This window comes from Saccopteryx leptura, chromosome 12 (assembly GCF_036850995.1).
Source record: "Saccopteryx leptura isolate mSacLep1 chromosome 12, mSacLep1_pri_phased_curated, whole genome shotgun sequence".
In the NCBI taxonomy this organism is placed as follows: Eukaryota; Metazoa; Chordata; class Mammalia; order Chiroptera; family Emballonuridae; genus Saccopteryx; species Saccopteryx leptura.
The window spans coordinates 32862539-32883977 of NC_089514.1; the positions used below are offsets into that span (position 1 = coordinate 32862539).

At 40.7% G+C, this 21439-nt stretch overlaps 1 protein-coding gene across 1 annotated transcript in view; it reads right to left on the reverse strand.

The window, feature by feature from the left end:
• Positions 1-7541, reverse strand: part of CASD1 (CAS1 domain containing 1) — a 48039-nt gene extending 40498 nt beyond the window's left edge. The window contains exon 1 of the mRNA XM_066353972.1: positions 6428-7541. Coding sequence (XP_066210069.1) covers positions 6428-6998 — 571 coding nt within the window. The 5' untranslated portion in view covers positions 6999-7541. The remainder of the gene's footprint in view (positions 1-6427) is intronic.
• Between the last annotated feature and the right edge of the window lie 13898 nt (positions 7542-21439).

Consider the following 21439-nt stretch of genomic DNA (forward strand, 5'->3'; position numbering starts at 1 on the left):
GGGCACAGAGAACTAGATAGAGGGTGGCGAAGGACAATCTGACTTTGGGCGAGGGGTATGCAACATAATTTAATGACAAGGTAACCTAGACATGTTTTCTTTGAATATATGTACCCTGATTTATTAATGTCATCCCATTACCATTAATAAAAATTTATTTAAAAACAAAACAAACAAAAAAAACTAGATTAGTCACATGGTGGCCAAAGACACAGATGATCAGTATCAATAACAAATCGCAGATTTCACAGTTAGTAATATTCAGCCTCTCTGCTTCTCTTGATATCTCTTGCTTCCCTTTAGGATGATGACCAACCAACTCCTCCCAGTTGGGTTGGGGCTGTCACAGTTTTACACATGAAGTTCTACACCTGGGAAACTCTCCAGTCCTGTGTAAACTAAGAGAGATGGCCACTCTTCTTCCTTTGTTCATTTTACTTTCTATTAACTTAAATGACAGAAGGAGCTAAAAAGGGGGTTGGAGGCATTTAAAAAGTTCAAATATGTCAAATGGATGAGGGAAAAATGAGATGTCTGGATAAACTGGAATTTTAAGAAAATGTGTGCTATTTAATTTAATCTTGAGTTCTTTATTAATAGTCAACAGCATACTCTATTTGTTTTACAAATAGTTAAGGTCAGGATAGGGAGTGATAAGAGGAGTATTACAGAACAGGAATTGTACCAAACCATTCTGGAGATAGGGGGAAAACCCAAGATACTTATAGTAGAACACATTTTTTTTTTCTCAATCTAGTTATCCATTTATCTGGCCAACATACAGATAAAACATAATACAAATGCAAGACAGGTATGTACAAATAATGAACGTGTTGTTATTTCAATGTTGGAAATCCTAAAATAGAACAGGAAGGAAAAGTAAAAATACTGCATTATTGTGTTGGTGGAAAACTGAATAAGGAAAAGCATAATATCAATTATTAAAATTTGGCAATTATAAAAATAATAAGTTCTTAATTCTTTCTAAATGTTAAAAACTAGTTCTAGTTCCAAAACAAAACAAAACAAAATTAAGCTACATAACTAATCAAAGAAGAGTAAAGAAAGGACTATAGGACCACATCATTATTTTCCTAAAAACAGCACTCCTGCTGCATTCTTTTATAATGGCCGCAGAGCAAAATCCATAAATGTTAAAAAAATTAGAATGAAAGTTCCATATTTATAGCATTTTTACCTTTTTAAATACATCTATTAAAGCCAAGTAAAAAGTAACACATTTTCTTAAAAAGTTGTAAAAAGTTGCAAATAAGTAGGTATTAATTGTTTTTCTTCCTTCCTTTTTTTTTAAAGTTATTTGATTGTTTTAATAGAAGCCTAAACAGAAACACACCTTGATAAATATTCAATGTGAAATTACATTATTTGTTAACCATCTATATTGGTTATCAATACGATCTTCAAATAACCAGTTTCTTCTTCACCATAAAATGTATTTAAATATGCAGTTTTGTTTTCCTCCTCAATGCTACTACTCACACATTTTTTTTTCAGTAGTTCAGTTAGTAGGAAACAACAGCTCTAACCTGATGAACCCATATTAGAGAAACCCCATGGCAAAACAGATTTGAAGTTGTCACTAACCAAAAAGCACTGTAGACACAGGATTTTAAGACTACTGGTCTTTCCAGGTAAGAAATTCTTAATTTGCTAATGAATGCTAGTTGATGATGAGTCTTCTTAAAATATTTTAAGATGCAAAGTTTTTTTTTATAATTCTGTGTCTGAACTTAATAGTCTCTGTACATCAGTTAAGGTCCTGTGAAGGACAGAAACCACCAGCTGTTTTAATAGAGACTCTAGTATAAAGAATTATTAGAAAAGTAAAAGAATTGTTAACCAAACAACTGAAAAGACAAGAAGAGACTGGCTTTTAATATTTGTCAGCCAAATAAATTAACCTGATTTAGAAAAGAAAACACAGAATTGCATACTCTAAAAGTTCTCTTTTTCTGGGGAAAAAATTTTGGATCAAATCAGTAAATGTAAATCTAGATGTTAAAGGAAGTGAATGTGCCGTATTTTTATTATGTATTCTAACCGTATGCAATAAATGCTGGCACGTAGTTTCCCTTCCGAATTTACCTGGAAAAATCCCAAACAAAAGAACACAACATACCAGTCATCATTTTCAACTGCCTCATATAATTTTGATGGCTACTTCAATATAACTAGTGTGAGGTGAAAAGTTGCCAAGTCCTCAGATAAATCAAGCTATGAAACACACACACACACACACACACACACACACACACACACACACACACACCAACTGCAACAGAATTACCTACTTCAGCTATCTCCAATACTAAGATTATCTAAATGAAAGGCTTGTCTTCCTCTTCATTTCTGTTATCTTAAGCATAAGCATTATGTTTGTCAATCTAAAAGTTTCAGGTTTTTATGCATAATTTAAAAAGAATAATAGGATACTAAAAGCAAGCAAATTAAGTTAAAGACAAGTTTTTAAAAAGCTGAAAATCAATATGTAACACTGAAGAAAACATCATTGTGCTAAATAAAGCGTAGCTTGTATTTTCCTTTGAATAGAGTACCTCTGGCACACTGCACATTTAGAAAGATTGTTTCTTACTATCAACCATGAAAATACCAAATCATCAAGTTTACAGTATGACCTGTAGTATATTTTGTTTGCCTAAAATTCAGCAAGTTATACTTTAGTCTAAGGCATGCTGAAAAATCACCCTTGACACTTTTCTTCAGACAAGTTAGGGGTGCCTCCTTACAAGTGGTGTCATATGGATCAGGATTTCCCTGGCAGGCAAAGAAAGACAAGTCTCAGAGAGCTAGAGCTACTTCTTTCTTGCTTTAATTTCTGAAGCTTTTAACTTACTTTTCTCCAAAACATGCAACAACTAACATTTGCATTTAATATGCCTTGTGATAGATTTAGATCTCAACAAAATTAAAGCATTTGTTGCATATTAACTTTATCAACTAAAAAACTCAACTATATCCAGATAGGAATAACTCCTAGGGCAACAAGTACTGGCCTCTTGTCACAGAAATAATGTATTAAATTTGTAACCACAATTTTAATGGACACTTTGTGATTAGTAATGTTAGGAACAGATACTATTTTGAGTATAGTTAAAAGATAAATTATTTTAAAAACATCATTCTACTATATTATGTGGAAATAATATTAATAATGCCGAAAAAAACCCCATACTTTCTAAAGTTGAGATCAGAACATACTATTAGAACATAATATTCAATTTAAAGCAAAAGAGCCAAATGCAAGGAGGAAAACGGAAGGAAATAAGGACTTTAAAAATCTATTTATCCAATCATTATTTATGAAGTTAACCTCTGTGTGTTAAGCTTTGATGATTTAAAGGTAAATAAAATACCCTTGGAAAGTCAAAGGTGTTTTGTGTGGGAAAGACAGATACAAATTATTATAATACAACATGGTGACTATGTACTAACTGCTGTGAAAACACTGACTTCCTAATTCCTGCTTCTGTGGTGGTGACATTTGAACCAGGTCTTGCAGGAAAAAACAAAATCTGTATTTTCTTTGCAGGAGAGAAAGACCATTGCAGGCATAGAAAATCAAGTATTTTTGAGATATGTTAAAAGGCAAAGTGTATTTAGATGGTGAGCCTGGAGTTCAAGAAGAAGCAGGTAATTAATAAGAAGTAAACTGGTCAGATTTTGAAGTTCTACACATGCAACTTTTAAAAAGACACTTTACTAGAAAAAAAGAACTGGAAAACTCTTGGCTGGTACTGTGAAGGTGACTTAATGTTTCTAAATGGTTCAATCCATGCCCCCCCCCTCCCCCCCCAGTAAAATGCTATCCCATTCCATCTTCTGTTCATCAGCCATGTAAGAAGTGCTGAGAAGGGCAGACAATAACATAATGACACGAGGCTGCCGGACTGGGTTCTACCTCTTACCTCAGTCCCTGACAAACTGTATATCCTGAAGCAACTTAACCCCTCATGACTCATCTTTAAAATGTAAATAGTGTAACTCAAAGAATCTAAGCGCCCTGATTATAAGACACATCATTATTTTATGTAACAGTAGGGAAATGTTCTCAATTAAAAACTTTATGACATGCAGTCAAAGATTTAAAAACTCATCCTGATAACAGAAATGTTTAAAATAGGGCAGGGAGGGAGGGATGAAATATGGTACATTGTGTCTACCTCATAAAATGGTTATAAATACAAAATGAACTAGGTAAATCATAGAACAGTTGAAACAGTTCTTGGCATATAAGTGTTGAATGTGAGCGTGTGGTGTTTGCCACGCTTTACTTTCTGCAGTGTGCAAGTCCTTCTTTTACTTTTACACACAGACTGAATATGTGTGTTCTACTGCATTCACTCCAACTTGCCAGAGGTATACTCATACTCCCATATTAGAGATCTGAATATACAGCCTAAACCTCTCTATATAATATAAGGTCTTTTTTTAATTCTAAAAATTTATGATATTGTGATCCAAGTGTATAGTTCTCTTTGTGTGGAAGGCATTGCATTTGACTCGATTTTACACTGCCAAAGCATAAGGATGGTTAAAAAGTTCCTGGTAAGATTATTTTTCCCCGTCTCTGGCTCAAATTCTTGACATTCAGTCTGGGCAAGTACACACACCAGGTGTCCTGCTTCACACTCACGGAACTGAAGCACCTAGGGAAACTGATGACTAGCTTCTGGAGGAGGCTTTATAAACAGCCCCAGATTGCTACACTGACTCATAAAATTCCATCTGACATTCTATTTTTCCTGCTGATGACAGATCTTGAAAGGATGAAATAACCTAAATATAATCATTAGTATCCAAGCTTATCCAAAGATAAAAGCAGAGTTAAAAACAGGAAGGAGGACTGAGGGAAAACACTAGATGTTTACTTTTAGGAATATAGCACCAAAGTTATAAAAAATTGAGTTTGATTATTGTTATCTTATACCAACCTAGCATATGGTTAATAGTAGTTACAAGAATTTTATTCAAAATTAGTATGTATTAGTGCACCAACGTCAATAGTTTTATTTCACCTATGATCTGTTACAGCAACTGCAGATGAAGCAAAGCCCTCCCAGGTCATATGGCTGTGCTCTATAGAAGGCTGGAGGAGAAAGGCCAAAAGGGCATAAAAAACTATCTTTTTAAATCGATTTAGTGTGTTTATATAGTATAAAGCTGTTCACCCAGTATGATACTATAGTATATGATTTTTAATCCTCAAGCATTGGAGAAAACACAGCAGCAAAACTGATCAAAACGTTCTATACTTTGAAAAGATTTCCTGAGATGAGAGCTCATATTCCAGAACCCTGTTTACTGGCCGTTTTGCCAACGTGGGTGTGAAGTTAAATGACAATTGTGTTCGAAGCCCACCTGTCCATTACTCATTCCATCTTTGACCAATTACTCTCAGTCACCAAGAGCTTTCATAACACCAAGAGCCCAAAGTAAAAGATTCTATCATTCTTCATTTCCCTCAGCCTTTCAGTCTCTTTCCTAATGACATTTCTACAGAGAAAATTAAAAAAAAGAAAGAAAATCACCACTAAGGATAAGTAAATATCCCTTGATTATTGAAAGACAATTCGTTTTGAAATAAGGAGGTCGTTGTTTCCTTCCCCCCTCCCAGAGCTCAGGCCTCCTTTGAACAGCTTCCAACCTGGTTCACTGCCCACCTGGGCTCCTGTCAACTCCTAACTTCTCTTCATCCCCAGTGCCCCAGTGCCTTTACTTTGTAAAAAGTGTGCAACCAGAACCCTTCAACGTTTTTCAGGAAGAAACACAAGGGCTGGGTGACATCTCCATTTGGCCAAGGGCATCTTTTGCCAGCTGTCTACTCTGGTGACCAAGAAAAATGGGGCGGCCCTTGCCGCTGTCCAACAGCTCGGCCCGCGGTTCCAGGGCAGAGGCCCGACGCCACCAAGGCTCCAGAGCTGGCCCCCAGCTCGGCCCCGCGCCAGGCGGAGGTGCCCCCTCGCAGGCCTGCAGCTTCACGCGCCCGAGGCCGGCCCCCGAGGCCGCCGGGCCGCCCGCCTGCGCGCGAGCCCCGGGCCTGGCGCGTGTCCCCGGGCCCCGCTGGCGCCGGGGCCGGGCCCCCCGGGAGCCCCTCCGGCCAGGTGCCCCCGACCTGACTGCGGGCGGCGGGGGCTCCGAGCCGCGGGGCCCGTCCTGGGGCGGCGCGCCCTGGGGTCCGCTGGCTTGGCCGGGGCCGCCTGGCCCGCCGCCGGGGCCACCCGGGGGCGCGTGGGGGCGCCACCTCCCCCGCGGGCCGGGCGCGCGAGCGGGCGGGCGGCCGCGTGAGCGTGGGCGTGTGTTGGGCGAGGGGGCGGCCTCCCGCCGCCTCCCGCCGCCGCCGCGGCGCCTCCTCCCCCGGCCGGGGCAGGAGGGAGGGCCCGCTCACCTCGGTAGCGGCGGGAGGCGAGGTGGCACACTGCGAGCAGCAGCACGGCCGCCAGCGCCAGCACCTTGGCGCTCCTCACGCTGAAGTAGTGGTTGATCTCCCGCTTGCCCAGGTTGTAGGCCAGAGCCGCCATCTTGGTTCCTCCATGACAACAGTGCGCGGCGGAGCGGGGAAGGGGCGCCGCACAGGGGCAGCACTGGGGCTGCCGCCGCCGCAGCCAGGCCAGGAGCCGCCGCCAGTCCCCGCGGCCGCCGCCCGCGCCTCCCGCCGCCGAGCCCGGCCCCGCCGCTGCCGCGGCGCCTCCGGCCTCCGCCTGCCCCTCCTCGGCCCCGGCCGCCTCGGCGGCCTCCCCCCAGCCCCGCCGCCGCTGCTCCGTGCCGGTTCCCGAGGCGCCCTGGACGCCTGTCTCCTCCCCTTCCTCCTCCTCCCCTTTAGTCTCCTGCCTTAATAGCGGCTGCGCCTGCGAGGGGGGTCCGGATGCCCGGGGCACCGGGGTCACGGGCCCCAGACGGCCCTCCGGGGTCACCGGGTCACGGGCGCCTGCGGGCGGCGGCGGCGGCTGCACAGACATGGGGGTGAGGCGAGGGGACCCGGGGCGCAGCCTGGCCGGACTGCGAGCCCTGGCGCTCTCTCCTGGCTGCCTGGCCACTACCTGAGCCCAGGTTGGGGCAATAGAACTACAGTTCCGGAATAAAAGTGCACATCCTTCCACTTCCTCCAAGCCGCACCTGCTCAGCGGGGAGCCAAGGCCACCCCATGTCACCAGTGCTTATCTTCAGCCCGTCTGTGCCCAGATGTTTGTTGCTCAGGCCAACGCTAACATCCAGGAACAACTCTCAATTCACCGCCTTGGCCCATTTAACCTTTTAACTTGTTTTTTTTAAGGCCTGTTTGCCCGGTTCCAATGGGCGAAGGTAAACCAAAGTACCGGGTAGAGGGACAGAGTGAGCCTTGCTTAGCAGGGGTGTTGGTGAGAAAAGAACCTCTTTTATTTGTATTTACCCAAGGGGTGGCTAGGCGGAGGTGCCAAACATAGAGTATGCTCCTGACAGCCATTCCCGCTTGGAAAGTTGGTTAATGTGTCGTGGCAATAAAGTGAGCACTCCTTTGCCCTATTCAGTGCTTGTTTTCTAACCTTTGTCCTCTTAAACTAGTCAGTTTGGGGTCTGGCCTACGCTGCCTTCCAGGTGGGAACGGTTATTTATGTTGCTTCCCTTCTTGCCTTGTTCAACCAGAGTCATTGGTTAGCCAGGGTGTTTTCAAGTATCCTTTACAACTCACCCATTTAGCCCTTCTCTGAACTTGTGTTTTAGGTCCCTCTTAAAATTATAAACTGTTAGATAGGAAGGGACAGTGGAGATCTTGTCATCCCAGTTCTTTTCATCCAAGGACTCTTTATTATGTTTTCATCCAGGGACACCATATCTTGAAAGATTTTGTCACTTAAATGAAATCACATATATCACTGTCGTGGATGTAATGGTAATAAGCAATAAAGTTAAGTAAGTGTACAAATACTAGGCACTGTTCCCTGGAAATGCTCACTTAATTCTGGCTGTCACTCTTTTAATCCAAGGATGGTCACATGGAAGAATTAAATCAGATACTGCAAAAAAAACATAATTCTGCTAACAATATGTGGTCTGTCAGTCACAGCCTAGAAACTCCTGTGATGTCATCAACAGCGAATTAGAATTTCTGATCAGTGTGCAATAACCAGTGTTAACCCACAGAGTTGACTTAATTCCTGCCAAAGGTAAAGAAACCTGACATTTTACTTAATTGCGATTTCCAGAAGGCTTTCTGAAATATTGCAGATAGCTTTTGGGCCTCCTCCTTCCTCTAGTTTAAAGTTAATCCCTGCCTCCACTCTGAATCTCCTCCTGTCCTTCTTTCTTGAAGGTATTGATGATTTCATCAGTTATCTATGTCAATCATCTTTCTTTTTTGTTTATTTGTTTGTTTTTAACAATCCCTCTCTCTTGGCTGTTCCTGTCCACCAATAAGTTTTCTCTTTTTAGTAAAACACATCTGTGGACTTTGTTTCCATGTGTTTACCTCTCCATCTCTTCTTCCCTTTTCTGACAAGTATCTAGAGAGAGTAGTGTTGACTTTGAGGTGTCCACTTTCTCCCCTCCCTCCCATTCTCCCTTCTAAGTAACTCTCCTTAAATGGTGATAGGAGGAGACATGACTTGGGTTGGTGAATACACAGTGCAACATACAGATGATGTATTATGGAATGATACACCCGAAATCTGTATTATTTTATTAACTGATGTCACCCCCATAAATTCAATACAAAAATTAAAAATTATAATAAATAACTTTCAAGCATGTTGCCTTCTCTCATCCCCTTGCTGTTTCCTTGAGTAAGTCATGTTTTCTTGACTAACTTTCTTATCTTTTTAACTCATCTTCCTTGGGTCTGGCTCAAAAATTCAGTCTTATTGCCTCTGTGACATACTTCTGATCAGACCAAACTTTCTTCAACTCAGATCTGAATGATGCTAAAAACTGGTTCATGGCTTTAAGTTTACTTGCCTACCCCTACACCTTATAGAAGGTTTACTGATGCTCAGTGGGTTACTTCATATCCCAATGGTCTGATAAAGAGAGAAATCATTTGATAGGAACTCTTTCAACCTGTCTTCTCAATGTGCATTATTTAAAAATAAAACAAAAAACTAACACATTTTATACCTTCCTTTTAAAAAAACCCCACAAATATTTATTCCCCATGGCACCACTGTCAGTCATGGGACAAACAGGAAAAAGAGACTGACATGGAGCCGCCATTGCTGGAGGAGGAGCACAGATTTTTGTGTGTGTATGTTTTTTGGCATGAACATTAGTTTCTTTTATTTCCTTTCATTTATTCTTTTTTTTAGAAGCACAGTTTTGAGGTGAGAAACTTTTTTTACAAACAGTTCCTGCTCCACTGTGCTTATTTATTACTGTTTATACTGATGTGATTTTGTTTAATAATGTATAATTGACATAACATTAATGTCAGTGTACATTGTAATGATTTGGTATTTGTATATATTGGAAAATGATCACATTAAGTCTAGTTAATATAGTTAATACATTCATCACCATATACTGTTACAAATTTTTTTCTTGTGATTACAACTTTGAAATATGCAATGTGGTATTGATTATCCACTGTAGTTCTTTTCTGACTTGAAAATTTTTTTCTCTCACATCCCAAAGCTGTCTGTTTCATCTGTCCTTGACTGTATCAATACCATTTCATTTGAGAACCTGAGCTCATAAACTTTCTTCTTTATTTCTACCTTTAATTTACCCGTTTTCACTATTTGCCCTACATATAAGCTCAAATGCTTCTTCTTTAAAGCACCTTCCTTAATTCACTACATTCTCTTCTCTCTTAACCATCAAACTTCTCGAAGAACAGTATATGGTTACTGTTCCCATTTTTTTCCCCTGCCTACATATTCCTTAAACACTTGAAAACTGACTTCTGCCCCTGTTACTTTACTTAAACTACTCTTTCAAATGTCAGCCACAACCTAAATTACCAAGTCCAATGTTTTTATCTTGGCTTTATTTTTCTTGACTATGCAGCATAGTTGAAATATCTGCTTTTTAAAAATCTCTTTATGACTACCATGCCACTACATCCTTCTGGCTCTCTCCTTCCCTTTCCCAAGTGTGGGAAAATGGCCTGAGAATGGAAGTTGGCCTTGAACAGATACCATTTGTGCGGACTTAGGAACGCTGGGTCCCTGTTGGAACAGAATGCTGTTCTGGCAGGCATGCACGTGATTATCATCAGCACAAGAAGCTTCTGTACTCTGTTTGCCATTTCCTATCTCCCCGAGTACCTGCTTATAAGCAAGCTTTCCCTGATGTACTAGAGTAGTGGTTCTCAACCTGTGGGTCGCGACCCCAGCGGGGTCGCCTAAAGCCATCGGAAAATACATGATGCATATCAGGTATTTACATTCCGAATCATAACTAGCAAAATTACAGTTATGAAGTAGCCACCAAAATTATTTTTTGGCTTGGGGTCACTGCAACATGAGGAACTGTATGGCGGGGTCATGGCATTAGAAAGGTTGAGAACCACTGGACTAGAGGATTATTACCTCATGCACTGAAGATTTATGATAAGTAGATAAAGAAAACGAATAAATATGACAAGGACTCACATATGGAGGCTCTCAGTCCTTGAGGCTGGGAGACCCCTGGTCCTATCTTTTCTGCATCTTGTGTCTGTGCTTTCTTTAAGTTTTGTGGTGCCTTCCACTCAGGACTGTCCTTGGCAGAGCTGGTCTCTATACCATGCATCGTTAAGAAGAGGTCTCTTACTTTTTCAAACCCTCAATATGAAAGTGCTTTTCAGAATTATCTTGTTTTCCTGTTTTTCTTCTTGGGAAACCTACATTACAAGTTGACCCAATTATCACACTGAATCCAAGGATGTAACCTGGATACCTCTCATTTGCTCCAGAACCCTTTCACGTACGTCAGGACAGCTTCTTTGAGTATCTCGTGGTACCTCAGACTCAATGTGTTGGAAACCAGGTCTATTTTCTTTCCAAACCCATTCATGCTTTCATGTTTACCATTTAGTTCATTGACACCACTATCCTTCAAGTCATTCCTGCTCATCTTTAACTCATCTTCTTGCTCCTCTGCTTTATTTAAAGTCTGGTTTCCAATGGGGGTAAGGTGTTCACAAGATGAGTTATTGGGTAGTTAGAACCAAGTACTAAAACTTTTATTTATAGTTAATTCCCATTAAAAATGATTAAAGAAAATGTTTGTTTTTATTACTTTTCAGAGAATTACAAAATAGGGTGAAGGCAGAAGTGTTTATAGAATAAAAAAATGAAGAACAAGGAGAGAAAAATAGAAAATATCTAATTGGCCAGGTCCACATAGTCAACCCTGTTTGGGATGAGAAAAAACAAGGAATTTAGTATAGAGCCTAGGGTTGGGTTGTCATTGGCCAACTGGATATACTACATTCTGGTTAAGTAGAGTATTTACAGGGGCAGGGAAATTCTCTAAATTTTGGTTTGCTGATGTGGTACCCTGGGCCAGGACAAGCTTTATCTTGGGCTTAGAAAGTTATTTTAGCATTCCTAAGAACAATAAAGTAAGGCTTCATTAATGTTTAATATGTGGTATGCTGATTCGGTCTTTATGTAGAGTCATGCAAGTGCACTTGGAAAGGAGTCCTGAGGGAAGAGCATACTGTGCCTTTAAGCCTATGAACCATATTACCAGATTATATTATCTACTTTCACTTAAACTCTCAAAATGGAAAGTGACTTTAAAAATCCCTATGGGGAATGTGGATTGAAGATGATTCTAATTATACAAGACCTAGCACACAAGAAGAATATACAGAATGGAATCTTCTCATACAAGCTCTTCATCAGCTACATTACATGGTTTAAGTAAAAGTATATAGATGTATCAGTGTAAAACCAGTAGCCATGGCCACCATCACATCCACCTGGCCTGTGCAGGTTCGCATTTGATTCGGACAGACAGTAATGAAACAATGGAACCAAGAACTGGTGGTCCATTACCTTTAATCCTAGCTCCCACCTGGCAGGAGAGAAAATACACACAATGGGAAAACACTTCCCTTTCCATTCAGGGCTCCCAAAGTCACTGACTCATCTGAGTATTCCTAGAAGCAGGTTTCTACCTCACCAGCCTTATTCACCTCTGTTCCCCATCTCCTTCTCTCTGCACAAACTCTGCACAAATGGGCTTCTCCTATAGCACTCCGCCATCTTGGCTGCCTCTCCTCTGCAATGCTAATTTCGGGAACCAAGAGACAAGGCCCCTGGTCTCCCTTATTTTATAGTGTAGAAATTAAAGCCTTTAAGCCAGTATACAAATAAGGAACTCTCTGATACAAAACCACTTATCTGAGGCTTAAATGGGATTCCTAATAGGAGTGCACCACCCTACATCATGCAACAGTCAAGGGTGTGGGGAAAAGCTTAGTGCTGAGAAGATCTTAGTATGATATTAAAAGGGTGGGAAAGGCTTAGTCTTAAAACTAATCCTTAGGCTATAAGGACCTTGCCTGCTTACAGCCTATCCCCCACACCCAATGCAAACTATATCCATCATATTTGCAAACTTATTTGACCCACAATCAGATATATATTTGTTGGGCAGATAAAATATATTATGCTCACTTTGTTAAAGATGGCGCTGCCCATGAGGAGGCCGTCGCCCAGGTGATATTAATATGTGTCTCTGAGGGCTGTGGGCAGGCAGGATCCTTGTAGCCTGGGGCTTGGTTTTGGGATTAAGCCTTTCCCACCCTTTTTGATGTGGGGTGGTACAATCCCATCATGCCTCAGATAAGTGACTTTGTATTAGAGACTTCCTTATTTTGTATATTGGATTAAAGGTTTTGATTTCTACACTATAAAATGGGCGCAGAATGGGAGCTTGCTCTCTTGGTTCCTGAGATTAGCATTAGAGGAGAGAGCAGAGAGAGAGAGCAGAGAAAGGCCACGTGGAGGAGGCCAGGAGAAGCAGCCAAGATGGCGGAGTGTTGAGTGAGAAGCCAGTTTGTGCAGAGTTTGTGCAGGGAGAAGGAAGGAGATGGGGAACAGAGTTGAATAAGTCTGACGAGCTACAAACCTTTTGTTGGGCAGATAAAATGTATTATGCTCACTTTGTTAAAGAGGCCGTTGCCCAGGTGATATTAATGTGTGTTGAGAATCCTTGTAGCCTGGGGCTTGGTTTTGGGATTAAGCCTTTCCCACCCATTTTTGATGTGGGTTGGTACAATCCTATCATGCCTCAGAGGGTGACTGTATTAGAGACTTCCCTATTTTGTATATTGGATTAAGGGTTTGGATTTCTACACTATATAATGGGGACGGAGCGGGAGCTTGCGCTCTTGGTTCCTGAGATTATCATTAGAGGAGAAAGCAGAGCAGAAAGCAGAAGGAGGCCACGTGGAGTAGGCCAGGAGAAGCAGCCAAGATGGCAGAGTGCTGAGTGAGATGCCAGTTGTGCAGAGTTTGTGCAGAGAGAAGGAAGGAGATGGGGAACTGAGGAGAATAAGGCTGGTGAGCTAGAAACCTTTGATTCTAGGAAACTCGGATAAGTCAGTGGCTTTGTGAGCACTGAATGTGAGTGGGTTTTGGAGCCCAGTGTATGTTTTTTCTTGTCCGCCGGGTGCAAGCTAGGATTAAAGACTATGGCCCACCAGTTTGTGGCTCCATTGTTTCTTTACCGACTGTCCAAATCCAATGCAAACCTGCAAGAGCCGGGCTGTTGTGATGGTGGCCGTGGCTATTGGCTTTACACCTTTGATTCTAGGAAACTCAGATAAGTCAGTAGCTTTGTGAGCACTGAATGTGAGTGGGTTTTGGAGCCCAGTGTGTGTTTTTACTTGCCTGCCGGGTGCAAGCTAGGATTAAAATGATGGCCCACCAGTTTTTGGCTCTGCTGTTTCTTTACTGACTGTCCGAATCCAATGCGAACCTGCATGGGCCGGGCTGCTGTGATAATGGCCCTGCCTACTGGCTTTACAATATTATATATGCATAAACACAGGTTATATTGCATACATGACGTATGTATATGGACAACTAAAATTTGCAAGAAACCAGAAAAAATTTTGAAGTATTTGAAATAAGTTTATGTTCACTCATTAAATGCAGGGAATCACCCATCTAACCTTGAGCCCTCTATGACTTGTGTTGGTCAAATAAGTTTGTAAATATGATATATATGTTTGCTCACTTGTGACTTATATTGGGTGTGGGGGACAGGCTATAAGCAGGCCAGGTCGTTGTAGCCTAAGGTTTGGTTTTGGGACTAAGCTTTTCCCCACACCCTTGACTGATTGTATGATCTGGGTGGTGCACTCTCATGAGGAATCCAATTATGCCTTGGATAAGTGACTTTGTATCAGAGACTTCCTTTTTTGTTTATTGGATTAAGGGATTTTGGTTTTCTACACTATAAAGTGGGACAGACCAGGAGCTTGGACACACAGTTTCTGCTATCACAATTGCAGGGACTTCCCTGATCCCTTGCCCTTCATGGGAAGAGCTGGTTTTCTGCTTTTCCCTGGTCTTCTTTTGTGGTTTGCCTGTCTTGGTGAGACACCAATAAATAGGATGGCCCCCCGTCCTCTGACTCCGCCATTTCTTTATCGTCTGCCCGAATCCAATGGGAACCTGCATGTGAATGGCCACGATGGTGGCTCCTGGCCTTACAACTTGGATTGGGGAACTTTAGTTAAAAGCCCTGCGTGAATGTTTCTTGGGTGCAAACACCAAGAAACTGTGTGAGTGGGTGACCTTTGTGCAGACACAAAGGAATGCATGTGAACAGGCTTTAGAAAACTAGCCTAGAGGTTCTAGATTGCCCCTTACTTGTGCTTGTTATTTAGCAAAAGAAAAAGAATGTACTTATTAGCCTGTTCTCCACGTCAGCAAAATGGCCATTAGTCATTCTTTCCCCTTATCACCTGGCCTCCCTCCCTTGTAATCCTGTTATCTCTGTTCTGCTTCTGTTCAATAAACGCTGAGGGAGAAGAAAATTCAGGAGGTCCCTCTTTGCCTCCCTTGGCAGTCCTACTCCCCCTTGCTCTTGACGTAAGTTTGTGTCTTGAGTAGGTTTCTTCCATGTGACACTGGTAGTTCCCAGCGGGCTGGAGTACTACAGTTAAAAAACATGACTCTTGCTCCAAATTTATGGTACCTTCAGATGAGAGTTACTTGTGGTATGAAGCCATCAAAATTAACAAATTAACGATCTACACATGCGCTAAAGCTCGCTCATTGAGAGCAAAACAAAGTTTGTGCGCATGTACGTGTGAAGGTCCAGAACAGCCGCCCCCAGATGTGCCTCAGCGATGTGCAGATTACTTTGAGCCAAAGGCAATTTTGGCTTCCAGTTCCAGAGAGGTTCCCCCACCCCTCACAACCACCTAGAAGAATTTGAGTTAGACCTCTTGCCCAGAAGAGATTACCAGAGAGAACTTTTTTTTTTTTAATTATTTATCTGTAGGGCAGGGAGAACTTCTGTTTTCTAAAGGTCTGCTCTTATCATCTTGCAATAACCATTTGAAGCCCCAAGGCAATTTACCTCATCCATAGCTCAGGACGTCTTCTGTACCTCAGTCCCCCTTCCCACCTTTGACTCTCATGCATGTGAAGTTCAAGTGTACACAATATTAAATCTGCCTCCTGTTGATTTGATTGTTTGGCCAGCCAGACAGAACTAGAGAAAGGAAAGGGGACTTTTCCCCCTTCCCCTCATCAAATGTTTCAAATTGCAGGCATTAGTTTATTAGTAAAGCAGCACATATTTTATAACTAAATAAATTGGTGCATAAGTAGGAGGGGTGCATGCTCAAGTTTTTAACTGATGTAAAGCCAGTAGCCAGAGCCACCATCACAGCTGCCTGGCCCATGCAGGTTCGCATTGGATTCGAACAGTCGGTAAAGAAACAACGGAGCCAAAAACTGGTGGGCCATCATCTTTAATCCTAGCTTGCACCCGGTGGGCAAGTAAAAACACACACTGGGCTCCAAAACCCACTCATTCAGTGCTCACAAAGCTACTGACTTATCCGAGTTTCCTAGAATCAAAGGTTTCTAGTTCACCAGACTCATTCACCTCTGTTCCCCATCTCCTTCCTTCTCCCTGCACAAACTCTGCACAAACTGGCTTCTCACTCAGCACTCCGCCATCTTGGCTGCTTCTCCTGGCCTCCTCCACGTGGCCTTTCTCTGCTCTCCTCTCTGCTCTCTCCTCTAATGAATCTCAGGAACCAAGAGAGCAAGCTCCTGTTCTTCCCCCATTTTGTAGTGTAGAAATCAAAACCTTTAATCCAATATACAAAATAGGGAAGTCTCTGATACAAAGTCACTTCTCTGAGGCATGATGGGATTGTACCACCCCACATCAAAAAGGGTGAGAAAGGCTTAATCCCAAAACCAAGCTCCAGGCTACAAGGATCCTGCCTGCCCACAGCCCTCAGAGACACACATTAATATCACCTGGGCGATGGCCTCCTCGTGGGCAGCGCCATCTTTAACAAAGTGAGCATAATATATTTTATCTGCCCAACAACTGATATGAATGCATGGTCAAAAAACTAAAATCACTTCTTTAGTGAATCATCATATTGTGTTCATTTCACCTTCCTTGAAGCTCTTTTCCTCCACGAGGCTCTGGTTCAGGTCCAGCCTGACCACTGCCACAGGTTTCTACTGGCCTCCTTGCCTCTAACTTTTCACTTTTCAATCTCTTCGTTCCCAATTGCTTCTAGAATTATTTGTCTCAGATTTATATTGATCTTGTCATTTCCATGCTTAAAACTTTTGTGGAACAAAATGAATCCTTAGCCTCCTAATGTGATTTGACCTCAATCTCCATTTCTTCTGTTTAGCTCTCATTCCAACCAACTATGTGAAACTACAAGCCAGGAACATTATATGTCGCTTTTCTCTTACTATTCGTTTCACTTGAAATACTTTTTCTCTACACCTCATATTCTACTTACGTAAAATCTCCCTCCTTTCTTTTTCCCCTCCAAGTTTGTTGAGGTGTAATGGACACAAAAAATTGTTTATATTTATAGTGTAGAATGTGGTGATTTGATCTACACATACTTTGTGAGATGATTACCAGAATCATAAAAACTTTCTCCTTTAAGACCTGTTGCATTTTGCCTGTTCCATCAAGCCCCATGGCTCTTGATTGGATTGTAACTCTTTCCCTCCACTTCCACTGACTTCTCAGACTTCTTTGTTTCTACCTTTGCTTAAGTATGCATTCAGCACAGGCACCAGCAGGTCAGAATGGCGATCATCCTTGTGAATACTGTGTGTACTGGGAAATTCTCAGTTTTTGTCTTTTGGGATAAATCCCAATGTGTCTTATAATCTATTCAGTTATAATGTTTATTTTCCTCTTTTTCAGTCACCTCCCTCCAGATTTTGTGCATTAGACCACAGGGAGTTAGTACTTTTTGTATTATTTATAGGGAAAATTTGTGAAAGACTTAGAAATAGACCAAGATATGTTTGTCTTCAGTGGTAAACTGGTCATTGTCCAGATTATCTGATTCTATAGGGTCCTTGAATCTTTTATTGTCTTTGTATTATTTTATATTGCTATAAATTACATAATACTTATAGTAATGCAAATTACTCTTGTCCATAGATATGCAAATTGCATCTAGTTGGGATTTAGTTGATTATAGCCCTATGGATATTGAGCAGTTTTGAAGTTTTTACATTTGTTTAGCAAATTTATTCCACCATTCTTAATGTCCATGTATGTGTGGTTTTTGAATTCTCCTTTGCACCAATTGTTATATCTTACTGGTTCCCTCAGTAACTAATGAATTGAATAAAAGCTTTGACACGTGTTTATTTTATATCTGGATGAAAGTCTTGGTATATTCTCTTCTAAAGTTACCTTTTAATACATGAATATGCCTTGAATATAATAAATATTAATTTTTAAAATTAAGATTAAATATCATTTAATGAAGAACACTGCAGGAAACAGACTCTTCTCAGAATTTTTAAGATTATGGAGTAGAGAAATATTTTCCAAACTGAATTTTGACTTGTCTGAACAAGTGAACAATTTCCTGTGGAAGATTGAAAACTTGTTTTTATCACAATGAATTTGACCATTGGCCTTTGGATTCTTTGATCAAGTTACATATATACAAAATAAAACAATTTGTATTTACCGAAATATTCAAAAACAATCAAAAGAACAAGACATTCTAAAGATTACTCAATTAGTTTATATTTTTAGTATTTTAGCTGGAGGATTTCAACTTGAAAAAAACTATACAGAAATCTTCTTCTTTGGAAGTTATATAAGAGTGGAAGTTCATATACGGCAAATCTTAAACTTAAGAATCACATCGTGAATTCACATTTCCTTCACACCTGTCCTTGTCTTCAGACTGGAAAATGCTGGAGAGTCAACCTTAGGTCTCTGATCATTTCTGTCTAAATTCTCTGCTTATCTCAGTTGTATTCTGTTTCTCCCCCTTTTTCAGCATCTCTTCTACTTCATTCTGTTACCAATCGTGGTGTTCCCCAAATGTCTATACTTTTGAGAAAGCTCTTTATCCCTACCCCAGGAGCCTCATGCACTTTACTGGTTTGGACAAAGGTGCAAGAAGAGGAGATGAGAAAAACAGTTTGGGGGCAGATTTCAGAAGTAAAATTGATAAAACTTGATGGAGTGCATGCAGGAGATAAGACAAAGGGGGAGTCGAGGGTGACTTCTGTTTCCAGCTTGAGCAACTGGTGGCTTCAGGGACCACTTCCTGGCGTGGGAAAGACGAGTGGGGATGAGCTTGGGAGAGGTTATTTTTTCTTTCGTTTCTTTTTTTTATTTTTTACATTGAAGTATGTGTAAAAATGAAAACTCATAAAACACAATACATATTAAATTTTCATGTGTGAAACTTGGCCCGACCGCACCATCTTCCATGCCCTTTTATGGGACAAAAAATTGCACCTCCCGCTCCATTCCCAAGTTGCACACTTTTCTTTTCGGGTTAACTCACATTTCCTATCAGTTAAAAAAATCAAGTGAGAATGAGATGGTAGTGTAACAATTATTTTGCCCTGGGTCTTCCTCAAAGGTTAAGACAAATTCTCCTTTTTGTAGAATAGTTGTTTTTAAATCAGAGGGAAATTCACAGTTCGCTGCCTTCTAAAAGGTACCGTGGCGGTTAGGGAAGGGAATATTATATACTATCTGCCATTGTTTCTCAGGCGAAGGATGCTGAGCATTGATCAGCATTGATCAGGTCAGAGTGGGACAATTAGAAGGGGAAAAAAGTTTCTAAATGACCTGCCTGGTTTCACAGCCTTCTGGCTCAAATGGTAATGATATTTTCATTAAGCAGGTTAAGGGAAACAATAGAAGTTGATTAACTTAGTGGTGTTTCAGCTGGAATGGCCTGAAACTGCTCGAGGCCTCGGGTAAGTCTAATGTTGTTAGCGGCATTTGACCTTCCACTTTACACTCTCTCACCTTTGAATGTGTGTAAACGAATTAGGACCCTTTTGTGAAGGGCTGCGTGGTTGGTTCACAGGGATGTGTGAAAATGTATTTAGTTAATGTCCGTGAAGCACTTTAAATGATTTATTGGTTAGCCAGGTTTTCCTAAGGGGTAGTTTGTTTTACACACGTCTAATGGCCATCTTGCTAGGTGATAAAGGGCAGTTTCAACTGAACTCTTGGTGGTTTTCAGGAGATGACTCCCTGATCTTTTACTCTATGCACGCAGAACATATACTTGTATTTCTCATCATGAGTCTTTCTAACTAGCGTATTCTTTGTGGGGAGGGGGGGGGTGACAGATATCATTTTCAGTTTGCAGAAGTGATAGGTATAACTTTGTGCTCATCAGGAACAAGTTTATACTATGGGGGTAGAATAATGTAGCAAAAAGAGCATAGGTTTTGAAAAGAGAACATTCAGGGTTTGACACCTGGCTCCAGCACTTGCTAGCTAAATTAGGTGGCAAGTCATTTTACCTGTTGAACTTCAACTGTCTTACTTGTGAAATGAGGATAATAACACCTACCACGCAAGGTTGTTTTTATGACTATGTGAATAATGTATAGTTTTTGATACTTGGGTGGTGCTCAATCAAATATTCTTTCTTCCTTCAAAGTTTCTTATCTCTGGTAAACTCACCAGTAGTTGTTCTTCAATTTGCTCTCTGACAATATCTACAAGTTAACATATGACATAGAGACCAGTAGTTTAGCTAACAGAAAATAGCCAAATCAAGCATGGATACATTCCTTTAGATAATTAAATAATTCTTGGTTCAGTCTGTTAATCAATACTTCAGAGTGATATTGAAAAGTCCTGCCATACCCTTTCTTGCCTTATTCCAAGTTTTTAATAATTTGCTTAACAGTCTACTCTTTTGATCATCAAAACATCTAGAGGTTATTTTTGATCATACACATATAAAAGTCTGGCTTCATTATGTTTTGGCCTGATTATTTACCTAGTTCAGCATGAGGTATTAAGTAACCCTATATGCCTCCTTGAGCATTCAGTATTAAGTAACTAGAGAGGCCAAATAATGAAATTCTGCTACATAATTTCATTAAGTAATACAGGATTCAGTTTCCTATCTCAAGATTAGGAAACCAAGGCCAAGAAAATCTACCCACCAAAATTTCAGTCATTGCTTCTAGATGCTGGTGAATTCATTTTTACTGGAAGTCTCAAATATGCTTATGACCCAGCTTTAATCAAAAAGCTAGTACCAGGCTAGTTTCCTTGGGTAGATTTGTAGGCATTGTTTTTAAATATGAAACATATCACTTGATCCTTAATAATGGTATTTCTATATCTAATAAATGCCATATGTTTTCAAATACGATACAGGTAAGACCTTGTATAATATAACAACATCAGAATTGAAAACAGTAAAATTCTCTGTTGGGGTACAATGCCTAATTTTTTAAAATAAGAAATTGATAACTGGTGAAAGGAAAATAACATCTTATTGACCTCTTTATAACTATTTTTTCAAGTGAAATATGGAGACTCAGTAAAGGTATTTGGTTCTAAATTCTGAAGAAGGCACTGAGAGAAGTGATTTTAAAAATGTTACATTTTATGTTAAGAGTCAAATTACCAAGTAAAAGAAGGGATTTCTTTATATAATTGTCAGAAGATAGACAATTAACAAATAGATGCCATCAGTGTTCTAAACCAAGCATGGAGTCACTGGCTCAGCTGGAGCCCCCTGGTCAAGGCACATATGGAAGCAATCAATAACCAACTAAAATGAAGCAACTATAAGTTGATGCGTCTCATTCTCACACCTTCTGCTCTCTCTCTCTTTCTCTCTCTCTCCCTTCATGTTTCACTCTCTCTCAAAATCAATTAAAAAATTTCCTTTATTCATTTAGTTTGGAGTGTGATTTCTTGTTCTACTGCATCTTACTTAGGTCAATGGACTGTTTTCATG